Raw genomic sequence first — 26,633 nt, 5'->3', positions numbered from 1 at the left:
TACTCTTTGTTGTAATATTTTCATTCTTCCATATTTGAGGACCACTTATATTACTTTTCATAGCCTCCCATGGCCACTGATCACTTTGATTTGTTTCACCTCAAACATAACAGTTAGTTACGTGTAACTACTTAGCAATGTTTTTAACAAGATTCACAAATAAATTCTTAGTCATTGTGGGAATTTCATATTTTATTCTTGTTTCTATTTCATGATCCGCACTTGTTCCAATCAGTTTGCTTTCTTTTGAATTTGTTTTTATTTCCATCCAATATTGATAGGGGAGTTCTTTCGGATCATAATATACAGTTCTGTTTCCTTCTTTGGATAAATCATATTGAGTTAGGTTAGTCTTACCTTCATAAATAATATGATATACCAAGGTTTGGGAGCTTACCCGTCCCCTTCTAGTAATGACCACATATCAGCTGCAATTGTTTGCTGCAGTCAGTCAAGAAACTCACCCCATATAGGCCTAGAAGAGGTCCGGTAAGGGCCTTAGTGTCGGCGGTCACAGCCCGAAGGGGTTGCAGCCCTTTTCAGACTTTCTAAGCCGCACCACTGTTTCCCTATCCAGTCTTGCCCTCTTCCTTAATCTCGAAGGGGTGGTCCTTTTTAGCACCTGCAGGATTACAAGGTTAGCTCTTTTTAATTGGTATCTTTTACTCAGTTTTTGTCGTCCTACTCTCTATTTATATCAAGGGAGTGGTAGCTCCACAGTGAATGCTCTGAAAAATTTGAATAATTATGTAAATATTAAACGCGCAGAAAACAACACTAAAAAACAAACAACATCATTTAAACAATCAACAGGCACAAGTGCCAACTTCTTTCCAGAGGCTTATAGAAATATTTCCTCCAGCTAAGCTTCATTGGAGTTACTGCTATGAAATTCCCACAGTAACTTAACGCATGTATGTGTATATATATTTTATTTTTTATATATTTTATTTTTTTTAATGGAGTCCCTTTTAAGTTCATCTGAAGGTAAGCTTAGTTTCTCTTGGTTCAGATGTTATTTTCCACTTCTTCACTGGACTTTTCACTCACAACCTGTGTGTCCATCCTTTTTCAGCAGTTCTTGCAGCTATCTCTGTAGTTAACAAAACAAGAAAAGGTCTTTCCCCGAGGGGAGATAAGGTTTGTTCCTTCCATGTTTTTATCAAAACTTTATCTCCCAGTTTTATTTGGTGAATTGCAAACCCTAAAGGTGTTTGAGCTATCATTCCAATTTCTCTGAGCTCCTTCAATCTTTTTCCAATAGTGATTATATATTTTTGGATATTACGATCTTCAATTACGTTCTTTGCCAAGGGCACTCCTCGGGAATAAGGCATACCGTATAACATTTCATATGGTGATAATCCAGTCTCACTGTGTGGTTTTGTTTGTTCTTATATTTAAAAGTGCCAAAGGTAAGCCCTTTTTCCAAGGCATTTGAGTTTCAATCACTAATTTAGCCAATTGTTGTTTTATTGTTTGATTCATTCTTTCCACCTTTCCCGAACTTTGTGGATGCCACGGAGTGTGGTTCTCCCATTGAATACCTAACGATTGGCATAACAGTTTTGTTATTTTAGAAGTGAAGTGTGTGCCTTGATCAAAATCGATGTACTGGATTATCCCATATTGAGGTATCAAGCGTTCTAACAAAATTTTTACCACCATCTGTGCTGTAGCTCGTGCTACAGGGTAAGCTTCTACCCATCGTGTTAAATGATTTACTAGTACTAACAAATATTTTGTTCTTCCCACCTTGGGCAATTCAGTGATATCAATCTATATTCTCTCGAAAGGTCTGTAAGTTTTTTTCCAAAGCCACTTGCCGAAACACTTTCTGATTTATCTTTTTGCAAGTTACGGAGCTTTGTGCGATTTGCTTCGTTATTCCGTAAATCCCGCTACAGCCGAACTGCTCAGGGCAGCGATCGCTCAACGCCTTCGCTCCCCAACGTGTCTCACAGCTCCGGGCTCGGCGGCCCCCGGCGCCGGCCGGGCCGAGCCGAACGGGCCCGGACCCGCTCCGCCCGCGCACGGGGAGGCGCGGCCGCCACAAAGCCGCCCCCCTCCCGTCCCGTCCCGTCCCGCCGCCGGCGGCAATGGGGGCCCGGGGTGGCCGTGCGCCGCGCCGGGCCCCGCCGCCACCTCCGCGAGCAGCCGCGGGCAGCCGGGCTGCCGCTCCAAGGGAAAATGATTCCTGGGTCTTGCATCCCGAGAGCAGCCCCAAAGGCATCTCTCACATTTATTGCGCCATACCAAGTATGTTTGGGGGCGGTATATGGCTCAGTGAAGCATAAGGATTTGTTACCACAGGGATTTTAGTGATTGTTTGCTGATTTACAGCTCTCAGGTCTTGTACCATTCTGTATGACCCACCCGGTTTCTTTACGGGGAGGATGGGTTCATTATGAGGTGACACACAAGGCTCTAACAGCCCCTGTTCCAACAGTCTGTCTGTTACAGGCTGTAATCCTTGCCGTCCTTCTAACGGGACAGGGTATTGTTTTACCCTTATCGGCTCTTCAGGATTTTTAATAGTTATTCCAATTGGTGATATATCCAATTTTCCCACTGAGTCGGGGCTATACCATACTTCGGAGTTAATCCGTTCTTCATCATCTGCCGTTAGAGCATATATTTTCACTTTTAATTCTTTATCTCGCACTCTTAGTTCAATTCCTAAGTCTACCATTAAGTCCCTTCCCAATAAATTATATTCTGCCTCTGGGACTAGTAGGAATGATCCCAGTCCGTATTTAGAGGGAGTTTCTATGGGTACGTCTTTGATAACGGGAACTGTAAAAGGCTCCCCTTTAACTCCAGTAACTGATACTTTTTCCGAGGAAGTTTTACACCCCCAGGGTACTGTTTGGACAGTAGATCCTTCTGCCCCAGAGTCCACTAAGAACTCCACCTCTTGTTGCTGGGGACCCAATTTTAATTTTATCAAGGGCTCAGTTTGTTTCAGAGTCCCCAGCAGATAGAGCCCCTGAGCCCTCTAATCTTCCTTAAAATTTTCTCATCATTCAGCCTCTTATTACAATTCTTCTTCGTGTCCTTTCTTGTAACAATAATAACATTCTATTTCTTCCCTATTCTCCCGCCCCTTCAGAGTCTGCTGTGGCCTGCCAACCCGAGGGAGTCGTGGCTTATCTGGCTCCCAAGCTCTTCGACTACCTTCACATACTGCTGCTACCAAAATTAGCCTAATACAGTTCTCTGATCTTATTTTTTTTCTGTTACTTTTCAGCTCTGAAGATCGCAGTGGTAGATATCTGTTATTCCAGGTTAAAGGAAAGACAGAGAAGAAAAAAGTGAGTTTGCAAGCAATAATGGTGTTCCTTTGCTTTATTACCATGTTTTGCTCCCCAGTGTTGTCCTAATACTAAACATAATTGATTTCCTGTACTATCCTTCCAGATGATTCCCATGCACAGAGACCTTCTGCTCCGAGATTTGCATGACAGGCTTCATCTTGGATGCGTGGTTCTCCTCTGCACAGGTTAGGATCAGACACATGGCTTTAGGAATGCTTCCAGCCCAGAAAACACAGATTAACAGACCCTGATACTTATTTGTACCCATGACTGACAAAGGACCTCTACACACCATATTTGTCATAACACAAGTTATTAATTGTGAAAAGTCTGTTGTCCAGTCCTCTTTAGTGCATGAAAATTACGTACGCATTTCTCTCCATATTACTATCCCAAATCCAGTTACACATAAATAACTATGCTTCCAGCACACCTTATGAGATTGTGTAGCTGTTTTGCAGAATGCAAAGCTGAAATAATATCTGGGAAGCCACTCACGGATCTAGAGCTCGGAGCCAGAAAAAGGCAAATCTTTTTGTTCCCCATGTAGTGCTGAAGGACTGCGCATATTCATTTTCTGCTTTAGGAGGAAAAACCAAAAGCTGTCAGTGTGTTACTGATTGCTAGATCTCCACTTTCTCCATCAAAATATTTGCGTCATTATTTTTAATTCTTAGTGGTCCACAAGTTAATTTTCCAAAATGTGTAATGAAGATAACTATATTGCTGACGTGAGTTTGAATAATTTATTCAGTTCTTTCAACAGCTTTTTAGAATGACTCAATCTATTAATTAAATTCAATTTTATTATAACTTTCAAATACTTTGTTCAATATTTAAAATTGTATCTTGCTGTATCCCTGCTGGAAGAATTAGTAATTTGGAGTAAGACTCCTGCATTCCTTCTCACAATACAACATAGTTCTGCTGAATTGCAGGTAAGAGTTGGTACCTATTGACCTGGTTCTTTGTCATTCATAAATAAAAAAATTTATGTTGTATAATTTCCATTCTGAAAAATCATGTCATACTAAAAGAAAGTGTCATAACTGAAGTCAGTGTCAGTTTTTGTAAAGTCTCCACAGCAGGATGGGACAAAAATCTGGAAAATGACACAAAAATGCTGATGTCGCTCTCAGAAAGTCTTCTCTACATGGGACAGGGATATTCTATATACACTAAAGAAAATGTAATGGATTTTACAGAGCAAATTCCAACCTGACCTTGACAAGCCCAACTTTGATAATCTCTTTTCATTTCCAAAAGTCAGGTGTTTATCGAATCCCCACATGACATTTGCCGAAACCTGTGACAAACGTATTTGGCATGTGCTTTTAAATACCTTACGTGTTTTTTGAGTGCTGATTTCTCTGATTCTGTCAGGAGCATTTCAAACTTAGGAGTTAACTCATTTTTAAAATCTAAGCTGTCATGGGAAAATTCCTTCGTCTTGCTCCCAGGGTTGAAGTTTACAGTCCATCTCTTGCCTTTGCTCCAGTAAAAGGACATTTGTCTCTGAAGCTGGAAATCACGCTTCAGGAGACAGTCATTGTACCTCCAATTTTGGAAGAACAAATTATAAGGCACTGTAGATGTGAAATCTGTGCCTAAAGAAGCAATTGCAAACCTTTAAAGCAATTGTAGCTCCCTTTGTGCTTCGTGCCGTCAAAGTTGGACTAATGCGCACTGCTATCCCAAATTTACCCAGATTAAAGCTGTGCTGCATCACTACGTCATGTTTCTCAGCCAGCCAGCTCAAGGGTTGTGGAAATCGCATATGTGTTTTGTTTCAGACCTGATGGTCTAAATCAAAATTTCTTCTGAAGCCTTTTTGTTGGAGTGTAGATCTTTGAAGAGACTGCACGAAGAAAATCCTGTGTGAATAAAGACGGGAGCTGGGAAGTTAGGCCCATGCTGGAGCAGTCAAAAGATTTCTCCACAGTACGGAGATTACATCTCCGGTAACATGTAGCATTTGTTAGTTGATTCGTCATAACTATCTTAATCTGCTGATCTATACTTTTTTCCCAGTTAGTGTTGACCCATAAATCTGGATTATTCTTTTTGCTATTTATCAGTATTCCTATAAGAGATATGGGAGGCTCTCCGTCTCTAAGCATCCGAGCACAGATCCAACAATCGGTTCTATTTAATGATGTTGCAATTCCTTGTGTCACACTTAGATGTGTGTTCGTCTGCCATCCTGGAATTTGCGTAATTATAATCAAGATAATTGCAATTTGGTAGGTTGTACTTGCATGACTTTCCATGGTGTTTTACAGGCTTTCTTAACTTGGGTATGATGAATCCATGCAGTTTTCTCTTTAACCTTGATAGCAGTGTACAAAGTAAGCAGTACCTGGAAAGGTCCTTCCCACTGTGGTTCCAAAGTTTTTCCTGTAAGAGACAACATATATATAGTCTCCAGCTTGTATAATATGTACTGGCCCATCCAATCCCCTGTCTCGAGTATTGAGTACAAGTGTCCTAAAAGAGCTAAAGGCAGAGATTGAGGTCAGGGTAGATTAACTTCTTGCACGCAGCAATGGCTGGGAAGAGGCTTTCCTCTCTTTTTGAGGTTCCCAGCACAATGACGGGAACTCCTGCACGAAGAGCATTAGGGTTAGGATTACAGCAGGGACACGGCAGGATAACCCGGCTGTGCTGAGGGAGGCAAATGGAGTTTCACAGGAGTGGAACGGCAGACTTTAGGGAAACCTTTGTCAGGAGCTGGCTGGGGCCAGGCAGGCGGTTGCGAGAAGATGCAGCTACCAGGACTGGCATCCGCCAGCCCGGCGGTAGCTCCTCATCGTCAGCTGAAGGCGCCGCGCCTGGCACGCAGCCTCTGCCATCTGAGGCCCTTTCCGTCTGCAGCTCCCCGTGCGCCAGCAGCTGCTCAGCCCAGCGCGCGTGAGCAGTGGCACTGCGGCTTCGGCACCCGCCGGAGACAGCACGTCGCAGTCGGTGGCATCCCAGCCAGCTCCTGCTGCCAGTGCCACGAAACATGCCCTTTGTGCCCGTCCCCTGGGATCTGCTCCTGCCACAGCCATCTCAGCTACTGGCGTTGGGTCTGACGGAGCACGGCAGCCTTATCTCTCGCTTGTGGCATGAACTCCTGTCCGAAACATTAACTCCTCCTTGATAGGAGCTGCTCTGGCCAGAGCAGCAGCCGTGCTGCCATTTGGAGCCCCGGGGCAGTGGCACGTAACTAGGACGCGGGACTGCTCGGGAGCGGGCCACACACGGCGTGCAGGTGGTTTGCTGCCAGCCCGGCAGCGTTGGCAGAGCGAGCTGAGCCTGTTGCATGCAAATGTCAGGATAAGTTGCTGCCTGCAAACGGGAACCACCTTGTAGAAAGCAGCAAAGCCCTTCCCGCAGGGCTCCCAATCTCCCTGGGGAGCACTCGGAGTGTGGGGGGCAGCAGCCTGGCCATGGGGCGGGCAGGGCAGGCAAGCATGCTCAACCCAGGCAACATGTCAGGGTCCCGCTGGGGCAGAGATCCGGGTGCCCCGGTCTGTGGGAGCGAAGCAGGGATGCTGCTGTCGTGCTCCCGGTGAGGCCGGGGCACCAGCAGGGGCGACATGCCGTGGCACCCACCGGCCTCTCCGCTGGCATGGGAAAGGCACACAGAGCAACCGGCAGCCCCTGGCTGTGGCCCCACGGTGCCAGAGGCAGATGAATGAGCTCCAGGGAGGGTACGCTGTGCCCATAGCCTTTGTCTCTCCCCATGGAGCCGTAGTCCTCCCTTCTGGTCCTCGGACAACACCTGAACTGGGTGGCTTATGCCTACCGCAGCAGGGGGACTGCCCGGTGTCCCGGTTGGGTCCGGCACAGATCCCAGTAAACCCCACACTCTCTTCTCTCCCCAGCTCAGCGTTGGACACGCTCTATGAGACGTCTCAGCTCCAGCAGTGCACAGTGTCCATGTGCCGGCCGGTGATTCGGAGCAGGACAGATCGTTATCAAGTGCAAGTGCCCGAATCCTTTGCCTTGTCAGTAACACCCAGTTGAGAGCAGGGATTTCCCCTCCTCAAAGGACTTTAGTCCTTTGAAAACCGTGCCTTTCCTTGCCACTCCAGCTGGGTGGCTGTGGTGGGGCTGTCCACAGGGGAAGCCGAGCACTCACAGCTGCGGCAAAAATCTTGTTGGGGCATGAAATCTTGCAGTGCCGGCACGTTGGGCCCGTGGCTGCAGGAGCTGCTCCAGCAGCTGCCAGCAGGGAACGAGCACAGAGGAGCCACGTTATGCTCATTAAGTTACCGTACCGCAGAGCCGTGCCAAAAATCCACTGGCAGCATTTCCAGCCACTGCCGAGACCTGCAGGTGTTTCCCGGGGTGCGGGATGGAGGCGGATGGCTGCAGTCGGGGTCTCTCAGCCCTTCGAGGACGCTCTGACCCAGAGGGTTCGCTGCCCGAGGGCCAGACGTACCGTCACCCGAGGTGCTGAGCACCCCCGATCCCCTCCGTGCGAAGCCCGGGGACACTTTGGTGGACTCAGACGGACCTGGGCAGAGAAGGGACTCCCAGCCCACGCTGACCGGAGCCTCTCCCATGGCATGTCTCCAGCTGGAGACTGCAAAACTAAAAGGGACTTGCAAATTATTAATGCTCCAGGGCTCGTCCCCTTGCTTGTGGCTTCTCCACTGGCTTCGGAGAAATCCTGAAGGAGTGGAGGAAAGAAAAGCGGGGTCCTTGCTGGGGAGCCCAGCAGAAGGAGGTGGAAACGCATGGCTCGCACGGGCGAAGCCGAGCCTTTGCAGAGTGTGTTTTTCTCCAACGCCTTCGTCCGTTATAAAAGCAGCAGGAAAAGAGCCTCCCTAGTCCCAGCCTCTGCTTAGGATTGACTCTCGGCTTCTGACATAACCAGGTCACTCTTTCCACACTTCCCCAGCCTAGATGGGAGCCGATTACCGATCTGGATGGACATGACTCACTGCCTTTTCTAATGAGCAAATTTCATCTTTTTATGTGCTTTGGCGGGGCCTTGCATACACCTAAAAAAGGAGACGGGTGGGAGAGGGCAGGGTGATCTAAATTGCTAGCATCTGCATCCAGCCCCGGTGAGCTGTTTCTCACCACCCCCTCGGGCTTGGGCCAGTTGTGAAGTTGCTGCTTCTGAGCGTGGAAAAGGTGTAGCTAATCTTCCACGAGCTAGTCCGGGTGAAACATGGTCCAGGCCCACGGGTAGGCTGCCCAAACCCTCGACGAGAAATTGGAGCTAATTAGGCTGGGAGACTTTTTTCATTAATATCGGTCTGGACAATGCCTGGGGGCCCCACAGTAATGAGCACCATGCAAACCCAGAACCACCTTGCCCCGTGGAGGTTTGCCAGTAGGAGGTTGCCCAGTAGGAGGTTGCCCAGGCCAAGGCGGGGGTGAGTTGGGTTTCCCTGTTCTCCTGCGTAGACGTGGTCTCCTCGGACAGCTGCCCCACTCATGTGGCGTTGCTTGTGTTATGCAGTGAGTGAGAGGAGGAAGCTCTTGCTGTCCTAGCATCACCAGGCCAGACAATCCTTCCCTTGGCTGAAGATCCTGCTGGATCTCTTCCCATGATGGAAGTGTGAGTGCCAAGTTCCTCCATGACCTCCAGAAGCCACAACTCCTTACCGAGGACTCTCAGGGCTCCACGATTCCTTTCCGAAGGTGCCCTCGGGTGCTTCGCCCAAATCACCCCCTCGCTGTACCTGAGCTGGGGCAGTGTCACCTCCAACCAGCACCTGCTCCTCTCCCAGGGAATCACCTGCGTCATCAACACCACCATCGAGATTCCCAATTTCAACTGGCCCCGGTTTGAATATGTGAAAGTGCCTTTGGCTGACAGGACCAATGTCCCTGATGCCAAAAATCCGGGATAAGAAACTTATCAACACCAATGGGATGTAGATAAGCAGACACTTCTTTATTGCGGTGCCAGTGCACGGGGGATATCGCCTCCTAGCGTGCACACCTTGCACTGAAATTAAACTTCTTATATAGAGCTTACACATGCATAAACAAATTATTTCCCGAAAATCATTAGCATATTCTTCCCCTATTTCCGATTCTGCGCAATAAAAGAATCATCTGGAAATCAGTCTGGGGTGTAATATGGGTAGGTAGTCTGTGGTCGCGATCTCCCCCTGTCGGAATTACCTTTCGCTTAAGTTCGCGGTTTCTGGTAGTTACCTTGTGGTTTTTTGGCAGGTACCCATAAACCGTTACGGCTGGCCTTCTTCATTCTCATTAACCCAAACCTTGATAGCTACGTGCATTCTTCTAGTTCTATGTAAGTATCATAAATCAATTGGTAGGTCAACTTGTACTCGTTATCTACTTTCTACATGATTCTAACTTACCCCTTCGGTCTTGATACAGGATTATACAAGGAATTTCATAGCAGCGTCTGGTTACTCTACGAGCTTACTTTTCATTGAAATATTTCTTAAAGCTTTATATTATTAAAATCAATTGCAAACTATATTAATTACAAACTATTGATTAAATTCTAATTACTAAAATTCTAAGTATCAGTAACATTTCCCCCTTTGAAAGTGTTGAAAACTATTCTTTACTGCTTAGCACTTATTCATTATCATTTTCAAAGCTACGATTCTTTTCAGCATATTTTGGTGATGAACTTTAGTCTGGTGGAATAATAGGTAACACTCTCATGATTCTGCGACTGCAATTCTATTAGCAAACTGTTTCTTCAAGCAAGTATATAACAGCATGATCACCAGGAAGACAATTAGCAACAGAAACAGCGTTTTAATCAAAGATTGGATCCAAGAGCTTAGATTTCCCTTTGAAAATTTTTCCTATCCTATCTTCCGACACGTCTTCTCGGATTGATTCTGTTTCTTTTTCAATTTTTCCTAACAAATCCAAGTCATGCTCTACATTCTGAGTAACATTTGGCATGTGTATACAGCAGTGGTCTAATTTATCCTTGATATATCCACATACTCCATGTTCTTTGAGTAGAAACGTGTCTAAAGGCATTCTATTTTGAAGTGCCATTCTAGATGTTGCCTGCAATTGAATGTTCAATTCTTTGAACCCTTTCTTTTAACATTTGCTAACTTCTCTACTTGACTTGTTAAATGATACAGTCATTCTCTGTTTCTATATGAGGCTATAGGATTTAGAAGAGACTCAAGAGTCCAGCTGATTTTCAGTCCTGTTGATGGTTCGTTCCAAGTGTCATCTGTCTCGGACCTTTTAGTTCGTTTTAGGTTTAGCTTTTCTAAGGGTCCTTTAAATGGTGATATTTTCCAAATTGGACACAATGTTGGCATGCTTAAGGTAATTTGTTTAACTTCTAAGGGGGAATTTCTTGTATTACTTTACTTACAGTACTACAACTGTAAACTTTTTCACATTTCCACCAGGATATTGAACTCCCTTTTTCTAGTGACGTAGTTCCTCTATGTGTCACTGTTGGCCAAACTGAATTAACTGACCCTACCCATGTAAAACACGAAGGGGCTTTTGCCATGTATTGAAATTGGGAGAATATAGCCATGGACTAAATTGATTCCCAAGTGAGTTGTTCCTTTTGTGAAGTTTGAATATTTTCTTTACATTCCCATTCCATTATTATGCAGCTTGTATTTTTCCTTATTGTTTCATCATAAGAACACCATCCATAATCATATCCTGAATCTAGTCCTGTCAAACCTCCATTAATACCTACAAAGTTTAAATTCAATAATATTGTACACTCAGCCCTACTTCCTGGGAACTTCCATTTTTTTCTAATATATTTCACTTGTTCATACCATTGAGTCACTGGTCTTTGTTCACAGTGAATGGTCTCATTTTTACGTTCCGGATTAGTCAAATTCATAGTTAAGATTCCCCAGGGATTAGATTCACCTGCTGCCCTTGGTATTGGTAAACAAGCAGTAATCTGTGTAACATTCTGTAAATAGGCAAATCCTTTAATTAATACTAATATCAAATTTTCCTCAGGTGTTTTTTTTGGAAGTTCAATCACTTGTTCTCTTTCTAATTGTCTTTTGTTCCTACTCACCAAGTCAGCCCACGGTTTCACCAGTGCTACCTTCCAGCATAAGATCCAAAGAACAATCAAAAACAGATATGAGAAATTAAACATGTTTCAGAGTCAGTTTCAAAGTCTCTGGGTCACGATTCACAGTTTTCCAGGGTGTTGGTGCTTTCTTCACTCGAGTGTAATGTATCCAGGCTGTAGATTCTGCGATCTTGACTGCTGTGAAGGTTGTCAACAGTATCTGGAAAGGTCCTTTCAAGCGCTCCTGCAGAGGTTCAGAAGTCCACGTGTTTACATAATCTCCTGGTTGGAAATCATGCACTGGCGTGTCTAAAGATAAAGGTCGATTCCAAATCACAGCACTCCGAATTGCAACCAAGGTTTTCCCTAGAGAAAGCAAATAGTTATATACATTTTGTTTTCCTTTTACATGCATATAACAATTCATAGAATCACAGAATGGTTTGGGTTGGAAGGGACCTCAAAGATCATCTAGTTCTAACCCCCCTGCCGTGGGCAGGGAAACCCTCCACTACACCAAGTTGCCCAAAGCCTCGTCCAACCTGGCCACGAACACTGCCAGGGATGGGGCATCCACAGCTTCTCTGGGCAACCTGTTCCAGTACCTCACCACTCTCAGAGTGAAAAATTTCTTTCTTATATCTAACCTAAATCTGCCCTCTTTCATTTTAAATCCATTGCCCCTTGTCCTATAACTACACACCCTTCTAAAAAGTCCCTCTCCAGTTTTCCTGTAGGCTCCCTTGAGGTACTGGAAAGCTGCTATAAGATCACCCCAGAGCCTTCTCTTCTCCAGGCTGAACAGCCCCAACTCTCTCAGCCTGTCTTCATAGCAGAGGTGCTCCAGCCCTCTGATCATCTTCATGGCCCTCCTCTGGACTCGTTCCAGTAGCTCTGTGTCCTTCTTGTGTTGGGGACTCCAGAGCTGAACACAGTATTGCAGGTGGGGTCTCACGAGAGCAGAGTAGGGGGGCAGAATCCCCTCCCTCAACCTGCTGCCCACGCTGCTTTCGATACGGTTGGTTTTTTCGATACTGTTGGTTTTCTGAGCTGCCAGCCCACGGTGCTGGCTCATGTTGAGCTTCTCATCCACCAGCACTCCCAAGCCCTTTTACTCAGGGCTGCTCTCAATCCATTCTCCACCCAGCCTGTACTTGTGCTTGGGATTGCCCCGACCCACGTGCAGGACCTTGCACTTGGCCTTGTTGAACTTCATGAGGTTCTCACAGGCCCACCTCTCCAGCCTGTCAAAGTCCCTTCCCTCCAGCGTGTCCACAACACCACACAACTTGGTGTCATCTGCAAACTTGCTGAGGGTGCACTCGATCCCACTGTCCATGTCACCAACAAAGAAGTTAAATAGCACTGGTCCCAGTACCGACCCCTGACGAAAACCACTCATCACTGGCCTCCACGTGGACATTGAACCATTGAGCACAGCTCTTTGAGTGCGACTATCCAGTCCAATTCATAAGGACTGATAGGGGTTCCACTCTTTAGCTGTACTCTGATTCGAAGTAATGCCAAAGGTAATGCTTGAGGCAATTTTAAATTTGTTTCTTGACAAATTTTACTTATTTGTCTCTTTAGACTCTGACTCTTTCTTTCCACTGGATTGTGGCCTCCGGATGCATGTAAGTACCAGGCAATGCCCAATACTTTGCTAATGCTTTGGACTACTTCAGCAACAAAGTATGGACCTCTGTCAGATGAAATTCCAATTGGAATTCCAAATCTTGGAATTATTTCTTGCAGTAGTTTCTTAAAGTTGTTACTTTACTACTTCTTTTGCTTGTGTGGTGCAACAGGGAAGGGCTTCAGGCCATCCTGTAAAAGTATCAACCCCCACCAGGATGTACCGGTACCCATTCTGTCTAGGTAATTCTGAGAAAACTACTTGCCAATAATCTCCAGGTTCTGTACCAGATTTTAACTTACCCATTTGGGCTCTTTTCTTGATTACTGGATTATTTTTCAAACATATTTCACATTTTGCTGTTATCGTTGTAGCTAATCCTAGAATTTTAATTGATATCACCTGCTTCAGTAAAGAAGTCACTAAAGCTTCTACTCCACAGTGACATTCCTGATGCTTTGTTCGAATTATTTCTCTCATCGAAAGAGGTGGAATCACTACTTGTCCACTAGGGTTTACCCACCATCCAGCTAAGTTTTTTTCAGCATTTAATAACTGGCCTAACTTATCATCTTCCTCTGAATATTTTGGCTTTTCCCTAGGAAGGGCTACTGTTTTGGAGGGAATTAATGCCATTTGGAATGCTTGGTTTTTTTGCTACTTTCTTTGCTGTCCTATCTGCTAAAGTATTTCCAACAATTTCTTTTGTGCTTCCAATTTGGTGTGCTTTATAGCTCATGATTGCTACTTTTTCTAGTTTCTGAACTGCTGCCATCTGTATACAATTCCCAGTCTGGTTGCTCCAGTGGTACATCCTTCAATTCTTCAGGACTGTGTCCTAGTTTTAGCTGGGACAGAATTTTTTTTTAACAGCCAGAAGAGCTCCATGTTTTGGTTTTACTCAGAGGCTCACTCTGAGAAGAATGTTGATAGCAAGCTGATGTTTGTGGTTTGACGTGAGACTCCAAGGACTTTTCAGTGTGCCGTGTTCTGGCCGGAGTGCAGAAGCACGGCGGGATAAGGGGGGAGCATAGCTGGGACAAGGGGGACACGACTCCCCTTGTGACTTGTAGTGGAACTTAAGATTGAGGGTCAAACTGGCCAATTAGTATTCTATATCATGCAGCATCATGCCCAGTATAAAAGTGAGGTTCAGCCGGGAAGAAGGGCTTTTGCGCTTTGGCTCTTTTGTGCTTTGGCTCTTCTGCGCTTGCTGTGCTTTCGCGCTGTTGCTTTTCTTTCCTTTTCTCTGTCTCTCTGCCCCTCTCTATTTCGGGGCCTCGCGTTGATCTGGGATTGCAGCTTCGGGACGAGACAGGCTTCGCATACGAGGGAGTGGTGAATCAAATAGTCAAAGGTATTTACCCAGTCGTAGCAAACCCGTACACATTACTACAGTGCTTGATTTAAAAGATGCTGTCTTTTGTATACCCTTGTAAAAGAAAGTAGAAAACTGTTTGCTTTTGAGTGGGAGAATCCACAGACTGGACGAAAGATGCAGTTAACATGGACAAGGCTACCCCAAGGATTTAAAAACAGTCCCACGATCTTTGGGAATCAGTTGGCGAGAGAACTCGAGATATGGAAACAAGAGAAATCAAGACCTGGACATCTACTGCTACATTATGTGGATGATATACTGATTGCTACAGAGGAGAAGTCAACTTGTATCCAGGTAACAAAAGATCTTTTGAACTTTCTGGGACTAAATGGGTACAAGGTATCCAGGAAAAAGGCCCAAATAGCTTGCCAGACTGTGATATATCTGGGCTTTGGAATTTCTAAAGGGCAGCAACAATTGGGAAAAAGTCGAAAAGAAGCTATTTGCAATATACCTGAACCAGAAAATATTCACGAACTCAGAGCATTTTTGGAAATGGCCGGGTGGTGTCGCCTTTGGATCATGAATTACGGGCTGATTGCTAAACCTTTGTATGAAGCCCAGAAGATTTCTCTTTTTGTGTGGGGACCAGATCAACAAAAGGCTTTTTTCGAATTAAAACGTGCTTTGATGTCAGCATCTGCTTTAGGACTTCCAGACTTGACTAAGGACTTTCAGTTTTTTGTCCATGAAAGGCAACGCATAGCATTGGGAGTGTTGACCCAGAAGATGGGCAGTTGGAAGCCACCCGTTGGATACTTCTCCAAACAACTGGACACAGTGAGTAAAGGATGGCCAAGTTGCCTGCGAGCGGTGGCAGCAACAGTGCTGCTGATACAGGAAGCTCACAAATTGACTTTGGGAAAGACAAACGTGTGATTCTAAAAACAACTAACCTGGTAAATCCTGCTTTTAAGCTCCACACAGGAAGAAGGACAACTGGAACATGAGTGTTTGGATGCTATCGAGTGTGTTTATTCCAGTCTGTCGTGGGTTAGGTTGTAAACCCCCCCCCACACACAGCCGGTCACTCCCCCACCCCCAGGAATGAGGAAGAGAATTAAAGGATAAACCGGAAACCCGGGGGTTGAGATAACAATGATTTAATACAGTGTAGGTGCTCACCACCCCCTCATGTGCTAAGCCTGTCTTGTCCCGAAGCTGTAATCCCGGACGAACGTGAGGCCCTGAAATAGAGAGGGGCAGAGAGGGAGAGAGGAAAAGAGAAAGAAAAACAACAGAGCAACAGCGCAGCAAGTGCAAAAGAGCCAAAGCACAAATGAGCCAAAGCGCAAAAGCCCTTCTTCCTGGCTGACCCTCACTTTTATACTGGGCATGATGCTGCATGATATGGAATACTAATTGGCCAGTTTGGCCCTCAATCTTAAGTTCCACCACAAATCACAAGGGGAATCGTGTCCCCCTTGTTCCAGCTATGCTTCCCCCCCTTATCCCGCTGTGTATCTGCACTCCGGCACACTTAAAAGTCCTTGTAGTCTTGCTATCAACATTCTTCTCAGAATGAGCCTCTGAGTAAAACCAAAACACGGAGCCCTTCTAGCTGTTAAAAACTCTGTCCCAGCTAAAACTAGGACAGTATCCACCCCTTATTCCATACCATGCATGACATGCTCAAACCTTACATATATACTATTCCCTTAGCCATGGGTCAGCCTTCCAAAATGTGTCTTCATCTGTTACAGCAGTCTCTCAGGGCAGGAAAGATGACGTGGAATTCGCTCAGTCAGTAGAACGAATGACATGTAGTCTTTCTCGCGTGTGGCACTAGGAGCTCATAGTTGGTGTATCCAGCTGCCGTCTGCAGGTTGAAGATGTTGATCTAGATGAAGTTGCTGGGTGTTTGGAATCAGTTCTGATTCTGACGAAGTTCTTTCTTCATTAACCTGGATGATTCTTAATATAATGACATTAGTACAATGTGACAACCATAGCAATGACGGTATGCAGGGACAGGGTTATTCAGCAATTAATATCATGCAATTCAATTCATTTTATCCTCTATTTTCACCCAACATCAAATGCCCTTGAGGTACACATCGGACTTCTCCGTCCTTCTGCAGCACCCACCAAGTGCACCCAGGTCCCTGAGCAAAAGCAATCCCACGAATGAGTTTACCTTTACCCGAGGCAGGAATAGAGCACACTGTCTTCCCGACTATATTTCTCATGTGCACTACAGGGACTTTATCTCCTTCTACAGTACGTAGAAGTTCTGATTGGACAGGACCAGTTCGATTGGCAGATCCTCTAGTGTTGACTAACCAGGTGGCTTTTGCTAATTGCGTATCCCACTGTTTGAAGGTTCCACCATCCACTGCTTTCAGTGTGGTTTTTAGCAATCCATTATATCGTTCAATCTTCCCAGAAGCTGGTGCATGATAGGAGATGTGATATACCCACTCGATGCCATGCTCTTTGGCCCAGGTGTCTATAAGATTGTTACGGAAATGAGTCCCGTTGTTTGACTCAATTCTTTCTGGGGTGCCATGCCGCCACAACACTTGCTTTTCAAGGCCCAAGATAGTGTTCCGAGCAGGGGCATGGGGCACGGCATAGGTTTCCAGCCATCCAGTGGTTGCTTCCACCATTGTGAGCACGTAACGCTTGCCACTGCGAGTTTGTAGAAGTGTGACATAGTCAATTAGCCAAGCCTCTCCATATTGATATTTCAACCAACGCCCTCCATACCAAAGAGGTTTCAACCGCTTGGCTTGCTTGATTGCAGCATGTTTCACATTCATGGATCATCTCTGCAATAGTGTCCATAGTTAGGTCCACCCCTCAATCGTGAGCCCATTTGTATGTTGCATCCCTTCCTTGATGGCCTGAGGCATCGTGGGCCCAACGAGCTAGAAATTTTCCTCCTTTATGTTGCCAATCAAGATCCACCTCAGCCACTTATAATCTTGGCGGCCTGATCCACCTGTTGATTGTTTTGATGTTCTTCAGTGACCCGACTCTTGGGCACATGGGCATCTACATGTCGTACTTTTACAACCAGCTTCTCTACTCGAGCAGCAATGTCTTTCCACAATGGGGCAGCCCAGATGGGTTTACCTCTGCGTTGCCAGCTGCTCTGCTTCCATTGTCGTAGCCATCCCCACAGGGCATTTGCTACCATCCAAGAGTCGGTATAAAGATAGAGCATTGGCCACTTCTCTCGTTCAGCGATGTCTAAAGCCAGTTGGATGGCTTTTACCTCTGCAAACTGACTTGATTCGCCTTCTCCTTCAGTAGCTTCTGCGACCCGTCGAGTAGGGCTCCATACAGCAGCTTTCCATTTTTGGTGTTTTCCTACAAGGTGACAGGATCCGTCAGTAAACAGAGCGTATTTCTTCTCATTGTCTGATAGTTCATTATAAGGTGGAGCTTCCTCAGCACGTGTCACCTCCTCTTCCTCTGGTGACATTCCAAAGTCTTTACCTTCAGTCCAGTTAGTGATCACTTCCAAAATTCCTGGGCGATTGAGGTTTCCTATCCGAGCTCTTTGTGTGATCAGCGCGATCCACTTGCTCCACGTAGCATCAGTTGCATGGTGTGTAGACAGGACGCTCCCTTTGAACATCCAGCCGAGCACTGGCAATCGGGGTGCCAGGAGCAACTGTGCTTCCATTACCAATCACTTCAGAAGCAGCTCGGACTCCTTCATATGCTGCCGGGATCTCTTTTTCAGTTGGAGTATAGTTGGCTTCGGATCCTTTGTATCCTCGACTCCAAAACCCAAGAGGTCGACCTCGCGTCTCCCCTGGCGCTTTTTGCCAGAGACTCCAGGTGGGACCATTCTCCCCGGCTGCAGTGTAGAGCACGTTTCTGACATCTTGTCCTGTCCGGACTGGTCCTAGGGCTACCGCACGGACTATTTCTTGTTCAATTTGTTCAAAGGCTTGTTTTTGCTCTGGGCCCCGTTCAAAATTGTTCTTCTTTCAGGTTACTTGATAGAGGGGTTTTACAATCTGGCTGTAATCGGGAATATGCATTCGCCAGAAACCCACAATGCCTAAGAAAGCTTGTGCTTCCTTTTTGTTGGTTGGTGGGGACATAGCTGTTATTTTATTAATCACGTCCATCGGAATCTGACGACGACCATCTTGCCATTTTATTCCCAAAAACTGAATCTCCTGTGCAGGTCCCTTGACTTTACTCTGGTTTATGGCAAAGCCTGCTTTCAGAAGGATTTGGATTATCTTTTCACCTTTCTCAAAAACTTCTTCTGCCGTGTTGCCCCATACAATGATGTCATCAATGTATTGCAAATGTTCTGGGGCATCACCCTGTTCCAGTGTGGTCTGGATCAGTCCGTGGCAAATAGTGGGGCTGTGTTTCCGCTCCTGGGGCAGTTGATTCCAGGTATACTGGATGCCCCTCCAAGTGAAAGCAAACTGTGGCCTGCATTCCGGTGCCAAAGGAATTGAGAAAAACGCATTAGCGATATCAATTGTAGCGTACCACCTGGCTGCCTTTGACTCCAGTTCATACTGAAGTTCCAGCGTATCTGGCACGGCAGCACTCAATGGTGGTGTGACTTCATTCAAGCCACGATAGTCTACTGTCAGCCTCCACTCGCCATTGGACATACGTACAGGCCATATAGGGCTGTTAAAAGGTGAGCGCGTCTTTGTGATGACTCCTTGACTCCCCAGCTGACAAATCAACTTATGGATAGGAATCAGAGAATCTTGGTTGGTACGATACTGCTGTCGGTGCACTGTTGTAGTAGCAATTGGCACCTGTTCTTCTTCGACCCTCAGTAATCTCACAGCAGAAGGGTCCGTTGAGAGACCAGGCAAAGTAGACAGCTGCCTGCCGCCTTCTGTCTCTACTGCAGCTATGCCAAAAGCCCACCGATACCCTTTTGGGTCCTTGAAATACCCTCTCTTCAGATAATCTATGCCAAGGATGCACGGGGCTTCTGGGCCAGTTACAATAGGGTGTTTTTGCCACTGCTCTCCAGTTAGGCTCACTTCAGTCTCTAACACAGTCAGTTGTTGAGACCCCCGTCACTCCAGAAATACAGATGGATTCTGCCCCTCTAAAGTTCGATGGTATCAAGGTGCATTTGGCACCAGTGTCCACTAGAGCCTTATACTTTCTGGGGTATGATGTGCCAGGCCACCGAATCCACACAGTCCAGTACACTCGATTATCCCTCTCCTCCACCTGGCTGGAGGCAGGGCCCCTCTAATGCCTGTTACCGTATTCATCATAGGAATCAGCAGGATTAGAGACAGGGTGGCTAGGACGATCAGCCCTTCCATTTTGACTAGTGGACTGCTCACTGTAGACCGGGGCAACAGCTGTCATGGAGGAATTGGAGAAAGTTCTATTTCTGTTGGTTCTTCCTTCCAACTGGCGTACCCTGGCCTCTAAAGCGGAGGTGGGTTTTCCATCCCACCTTCTCATGTCTTCTCCATGATCATGGAGGTAGAACCACAGCTCACCCCACGACCTGTACCATCCCTCTTGTCTCTCTCGAGGAGGGTAATGCCTGGTTCTGACAGCTGAAATTCTAGAACGTTCAGGTGGTGGGAAATCTACTTTTTCTCTTAAGTCTCTGACCTGTTCAGACAGTTCTTCCACAGCTGCAACACAGGTTCGTATAGAAGTATTATCATCATATTGTCGGAGGTAAGTGACCAGATTACCTACGGATAGTGGTGTATCATCGTCTCCGAAGTCCATTATTGCCAATGAGGTGGAATATGCTGGTGGTGCACTCCGTATAATCTTCCGCCACATTGGTCGTGTGCACCGGACGTCATCTGGATCTTCGAGTCTTGGTCCCCTCCTTGAGTCAAGATAAATCAACTCTCGCACAGCCAGTTCTCTCAGGTACTGAATAGCTTTTTCTATGTTGGGTCACTTGCTTACATTACATGGCACCTCGTCCTTGTAGGGTTACCTTTCCTTTATAGCTGCCAGGAGCTGTCTCCAGAGGCTGCGGACTCGTGTCTGCCTTCCAATTGCTTTATCAATGCCTCCATCCATGGCAAGGGCTCCCAGCTGCCTGGCTTCGTTACCATCTAACTCCATACTATTGGCTCCCATGTCCCAGCATCTGAGCAACCAAGTGACAATGGGCTCACCTCTAAGACGGCCATAATCTTTTCTAATATCTTGCAGCTCGCTCATTTTTAGAGATCGGGTGGTTATCGTCTCATCTATGATGTCACTTCTCCTCCATTGAAATTTTCTCTGGGGCGAACCAGAATGTTCCTGCTTCATCTCTTATGATGGCCCTGGTTGCTCTTCATCATCATCATCCTCTCCTCTGCGTTCTGACTTTCGTACACATTTCTTCGGTTGCTCTTTTTTCCAATTGTTGTGATGGACATGGTTGCTCTTCTTTGTTTGGTTGCTCTGATGGCCCTGATTGCTCTTCTTCATCTTCTAACTTTTGTATACATTTTCTTTTCCTTACGGGGGCAACTGATACCGTACTAGTCTGAGTAGCTATAGTGCTTGTCATGGGAGTCGAGAAGGCAAGCACAATAACCCGAGGAATAAATTGGTATGCACCCCTTTGAATATATAGATAAATAAATATATATTCAGGAAATCTTGCAGGACAATCAAACCGGTTAAATTATTCCAATGATGTTCGGCATTATCAAAATCAACATAAGCTTTTGTGAATGAAAATTCCCCGGTATAATTGGCGATGACATCCACCAGGTGACGCTCAAAATTAATAAACGAGCTCCACATCACCATCCCCCTCTGCACCGCTGAATACAAAGACTGAGCCGGTCCCAGCACCAATGATCTTATCAGAGTTACACCCTACAGTATAGCAAGACCCTTAATTACCGATAACAGACTTTTCACGCCGGTCCAACACCCAGAGCCAGAAAACCACATAAACATTCCACCTAACATCATATAGGGTAGATAGGGCAATAAATTATGAATGTCCGGTAACATGTATGCGAACATAACAAACAGCATTCCAGCCAGCAACGTCGTTATCTCAATCCCTTTGGGCCCCACGTTGGGCACCAATTAAGACTGTCGTGGGTTAGGTTGACCCCCTCCCCACACACAGCCGGTCACTCCCCCTCCCCCACCCCCAGGAATGAGGAAGAGAATTAAAGGCTAAACGGGAAACCCGTGGGTTGAGATAAGAACAATTTAATACAGATGATTTAACACACAGTGTAGGTGCTCACCACCCTCTCGTATGCGAAGCCCATCTCGTCCCAAAGCTGCAATCCTGGACGAATGCGAGGCCCCGAAATAGAGGGGGCAGAGAGAGGAAAAAAGAAAGAAAAACAACAGAGCAACAGTGCAGCAAGCGCAAAAGAGCCAAAGCCCTTCTTCCCGGCTGACCCTCACTTTTATGCTGGGCATGACGCTGCATGATATGGAATACTAATTGGCCAGTTTGGCCCTCAATCTTAAGTTCCACCACAAATCACAAGGGGAATCGTGTCCCCCTTGTCCCAGCTCTGCTCCCTCCTTATCCTGCCGTGCTTCTGCACTCTGGCACACTGAAAAGTCCTTGGAGTCTTGCTATCAACATTCTTCTCAGAGTGAGCCTCTGAGTAAAACCAAAACATGGAGCTCTTTTAGCTGTTAAAAACTCTGTCCCAGCTAAAACTAGGACAACTCTGCACTCGCTTCGTGTTCAATTGCACGTCTCTCTCTCACGGTCACACTCGCACAGTTCTGCAATTATCACCTAGAATACAAGTATGTAACACAATAAACACTAAACTCAGCGCCTCAGTACCCAGTCAAGACAAACAATTCCACAGTATAGCACACAAGAAAACTTCTAACTTACATTAGAGGCACGACTTATAGAACACTATAGGTAGCATATGGGTTCCAAGTCTCCGCTATGTCCAACCCTGCAATAGCTTTCGCTTATGGCTCACGGGCAGACGCCCAGGCTTCCACTCCACGAGGATCCTCTGCCCAACCCTGCGCAGCTTTCGCCGCGACTGACAGGCAGGTACAGCGAGGGCACTCGAATCCACTCGCAGTGGGACTCGAACCCACTTTCCAGAGACGGGACTCGAACCCCTCTATGTCATAGGACTCTAACACACTCGTTTAAGACAAAAGAAGTGTCTTACCCAAAATCCAGGGGACGTCGCTAAGAGCCTTATGGATCGGGGATCGATGGGTGTCCCCAAGAAATCCTCGGTGCCGGCTGGAACCGATCAGGTCCCCGACTCCTCCGGTCTCCTTCAGCGAGGTCCCATCTGGGTCGCCAAAACTGTTGCCGAAAATCCGGAATAAGAAACTTACCAACACCAATGGGATGTAGATAAGCAGATGCGACGGCTGAATGCACGGACTCCGTAGATGTGATAGCAGAGACACCTTTTTTATTATTATACAGACAGCTTTTATAGATTACCACTCTAGCCACGATGTGCCCACGCGCCCCTCACCCAGCTGTGATTGGTTACAAACAATAGTGCACACACCTATTTTAACTTTACTATTGGCTATGCCTAAAAGGAGCTATTTTCCACCTGCTAAACTAAACATCATTTTCTCACACACTCTATATCATCTTCCCATACTCCCCATGTCAGCTTCTCACACTCCTGCACTAGCTTCTCACACTCCCTGCACCAGCTGTTCACACTCCCTTTTCTCTTTTACCCTCTTTATCGGTGTTTTCCAGCTTCCTCAAGAACACAGGCTTAAATCATCAAGGCCGGGCCCCAACTGTAACTGTGTGTATGATTCCACAATTCCTTTTCGTTTTTCTATGATCATTACTCGATGAACCGTACTCTGTACCATCCGTTGGAAGCATGACAATAGGCAGGGGATGATTATTACTACGCATAAAAGAACTACTAATAATATAATGCCTGCTTTTACTAAAGATTTTAACCAACCTGTAATTCCCCAACTCTTGAACAAGCTACCCAACCAATCCTGATGAACCTGAAATGCATTCACCCGATCTTTCAATTTCTGTATTGTGTCATGAATTGATTCTGAGTGATCAGACAAGTTCATACAACACATTCCTTCTAGTATCTCACAACCATGCCCCTGCAATTAGCAATAAGAAATCTATGGCAGCTCTATTTTGCAGTGTAGCGTGTCTGATTGAACTCACATCAGTTAAGAGCATGTCTAAAGCAGAAGCTGTAGCATTAGTCTGTTTCACAAGCCAACAACCTAATTTATTCAGTGTAGTTATCACCTGTGCCACTCCAACTCCGGGTGCAAGTATTGAAGCTGCAACCATTTTTGCTGGATTCCAAAATTCAGCTCCAGAACTGCACTCACTTATTTCGGGTGTGCCTATGACTTAGCATCATGGTGGTATTAGGTAAATACATTCCTAAAGTCCCCATAGTACACGGACCTCCCCTTATATGCGAAGGAATATCTTGCCAAGCTCTATCCCCACATATCAAGAACAATCCTTGTGGCAGGCGTGCATTAGCACGTGCATTAGCAGATTTGGAGATAGTGCGACTGGTAATATTGCACCATGCAGCCGCACTCCAATACACATCTGTGGTGGCATTTACACTAACTACTCCTGCTTGATCTGGTCCTGAGTAGTTAAAGTACAGGCAATAATCCATTTTTACCGATCCTAGGAGCTCTAGCTCTTGCGGCTCTGATCCAAGCAAGAGTAGGTGTTTAACCCGTTTATCCCAGTTATTGTGCCATGAAGAACATAACTTGTCGCTTAAGCTGCCTGGCATGGTGTTAATACATACCAACTTTACCTTAACTGTAGGCAGTCCGATCAGGCAAGTGTGGAAAGGGTTACCTGCTGAGGATATTGACAAGCAGATAGTGTCCTGACCTATGGCATTAGCCATTGTCACCCATACGTTCCTTCCCTGTGAAACTGAGACCCATACAGCTCCAGCTGTGGAGCATATTTCTAAGCTAATTATTCCCAGCAACAGATAATAAACATTCATTGTCGCCTTCAGCCAAGTTCTCTTCTCACTGTATCTTAGTTCTTTCCCAATTAATCTCAAACCCTGTCCCCCAGATCAAACAAGCAACCCAATCTCCCACTTGTCCTTTCAGTGCCAAACTTTCTGGTCTGTGATGTTCCCAGTCCAATGCTGGTGATGCTATGTTCCAGATGATTATTCCGAATCACAGGGTTGTTGGCATCCACTAGACTCTTCCGCGTCTACCTGACGTTGTCCGAGGTGGTCTCATCATTGCAGTTCAAGGCTGGTCGCACGCATCTCGCAGGGACCCACTTAACGCCGTTATCTGTGGAAACACAAGCATATCCTCGACCCCAGGTTAATAACTCAAATGGTCCCTTCCATCTCTGTGTTAATAATGATTTTACCCCTACTTTTGCTCGTTACCTTCTTCCCCTTTGTTTGGGAGAGAGTGAAAATGTCTTACAATAGGAGGATCTGCATCACGATCGTGCAAATTTAGGTAATTCAAGGTGTATATAGCTTTGTTAAGCCTGTTTTGCAGGGGCTCATCCTGCATCCCCCCTTTTTAACTTTACTATTGGCTATGCCTAAAAGGAGCTATTTTCCACCTGCTAAACTAAACATCATTTTCTCACACACTCTATATCATCTTCCCATACTCCCCATGTCAGCTTCTCACACTCCTGCACTAGCTTCTCACACTCCCTGCACCAGCTGTTCACACTCCCTTTTCTCTTTTACCCTCTTTATCGGTGTTTTCCAGCTTCCTCAAGAACACAGGCTTAAATCATCAAGGTCAGGCCCCAACGGTAACTGTGTGTATGATTCCACAAGCAGACACTTCTTTATTGCGGTGCAGGGTGCACGGGGGATATCTCCTCCTAGCGTGCACACCTTGCACTGAAATTAAACTTCTTATATAGAGCTTACATATACATAAGCCAATTATTTCCCAAAAATCATTAGCATATTCTTCCCCTATTTCCGATTCTGCGCAATAAAAGTTAGAATCATCTGGAAATCAGTCTGGGGTGTAATATGGGTAGGTGGTCTGTGAGTCAGTGGTCGTGATCTCCCCCTGCCGGAATTACCTTTCGCTTAAGTTCGCGGTTTCTGGTAGTTACCTTTTGGTTTTTTGGCAGGTACCCATAAATCGTTACGGCTGGCCTTCTTCATTCTCATTAACCCAAACCTTGATAGCTACGTGCATTCTTCTAGTTCTATGTAAGTATCATAAATCAATTGGTAGGTCAACTTGTACTTGTTATCTAATTTCTACATGATTCTAACTTATCCCTTCGGTCTTGGTACAGGATTATACAAGGAATTTCATAGCAGCGTCTGGTTACTCTACGAGCTTACTTTTCATTGAAATATTTCTTAAAGCTTTATATTATTAAAATCAATTGCAAACTATATTAATTACAAACTATTGATTAAATTCTAATTACTAAAATTCTAAGTATCAGTAACATCCCCATCTCCCTGTACTTTGACAGTGTCACCGACAAGATCAACAGCGTGGTGCAGAAGCACGGGGCCACCTTAGTCCATTGTGCCGCGGGCGTGAGCAGGTCGGCCACCCTCTGCATCGCCTACCTGATGAAGTACCACAAGGTGACCCTCTTTGAGGCATACAACTGGGTCAAATCGAGACGCCCCATTATACGCCCCAACGTGGGCTTCTGGAGGCAACTGATAGACTACGAGAGGAAGCTCTTTGGGAAGACAATGGTTAAAATGGTACAGACACCATATGGCAGCATCCCAGATGTTTATGAGCGAGAAAGGAGACCCCTGATGCCTTACTGGGGAATTTAATGTGACTGCAGACAGGAAGCATAACAGAAGGGACACGCTGTTCTGAGTTGACCAGACTGGAGACATCCCCTTCTCCTTCTACAGCCAACTTTGGTTCTTTACCATACAGCAGAATCTCAACTAATTCTCACCTCACTAACCTGCAAGGCCAACGATTCCCTTCAAAGCATTTCTCTCTACAGAGATTCCCCCATCCGCATTTCTCTGGGTTAGCAGCATGAGTTCTCCTTATCAGTTTCTTCCTTTCGTAAAGCCTCCCTCCCTTTTTCAGTCGGTTTATGAGTATCCTACGAGGAAAGGCCCAAAAGGCGTTTGGCAGAGTTAATGAATAAAGTGCGCTTTGTGATGTGGTAGCCTGGATATTTCGTTAATAGCTTGTTTGCTTCCTTGCAAAATCCTGTAGCGGCTTAGGGAGTGGCACTAGCATGGATCGAGCGAGGTCCTACGCTAAGGCAGGGTTTTTTTCCAAAAGCCGGGAAGGCAGGTGTGCAGGGTCATGGTGCTAGTGCTGGTGTTTTCTTTTAACATCCGTAGTGACTCTCAGTAT

General features: G+C 45.9%; 1 protein-coding gene across 1 annotated transcript; it reads left to right on the top strand.

Annotated features, from left to right (window-relative positions):
• The first annotated feature begins 8,896 nt into the window (after window positions 1–8,896).
• Window positions 8,897–26,086, top strand: LOC104384670 (dual specificity protein phosphatase 14). The gene is made up of 3 exons (XM_086626171.1): window positions 8,897–9,145; window positions 16,161–16,165; window positions 25,735–26,086. The coding sequence occupies exons 1-3, from the start codon at window positions 8,897–8,899 to the stop codon at window positions 26,084–26,086; spliced, it is 606 nt and encodes a 201-aa protein (XP_086482297.1).
• Window positions 26,087–26,633: the final 547 nt, after the last annotated feature.

The sequence above is a fragment of the Tauraco erythrolophus genome, chromosome 24 (genome assembly GCF_009769465.1).
Source record: "Tauraco erythrolophus isolate bTauEry1 chromosome 24, bTauEry1.pri, whole genome shotgun sequence".
Taxonomy (NCBI): domain Eukaryota; kingdom Metazoa; phylum Chordata; class Aves; order Musophagiformes; family Musophagidae; genus Tauraco; species Tauraco erythrolophus.
The sequence above is the reverse complement of the archived record's forward strand: the minus strand, read 5'-3'. Positions and strand labels throughout refer to the sequence as shown.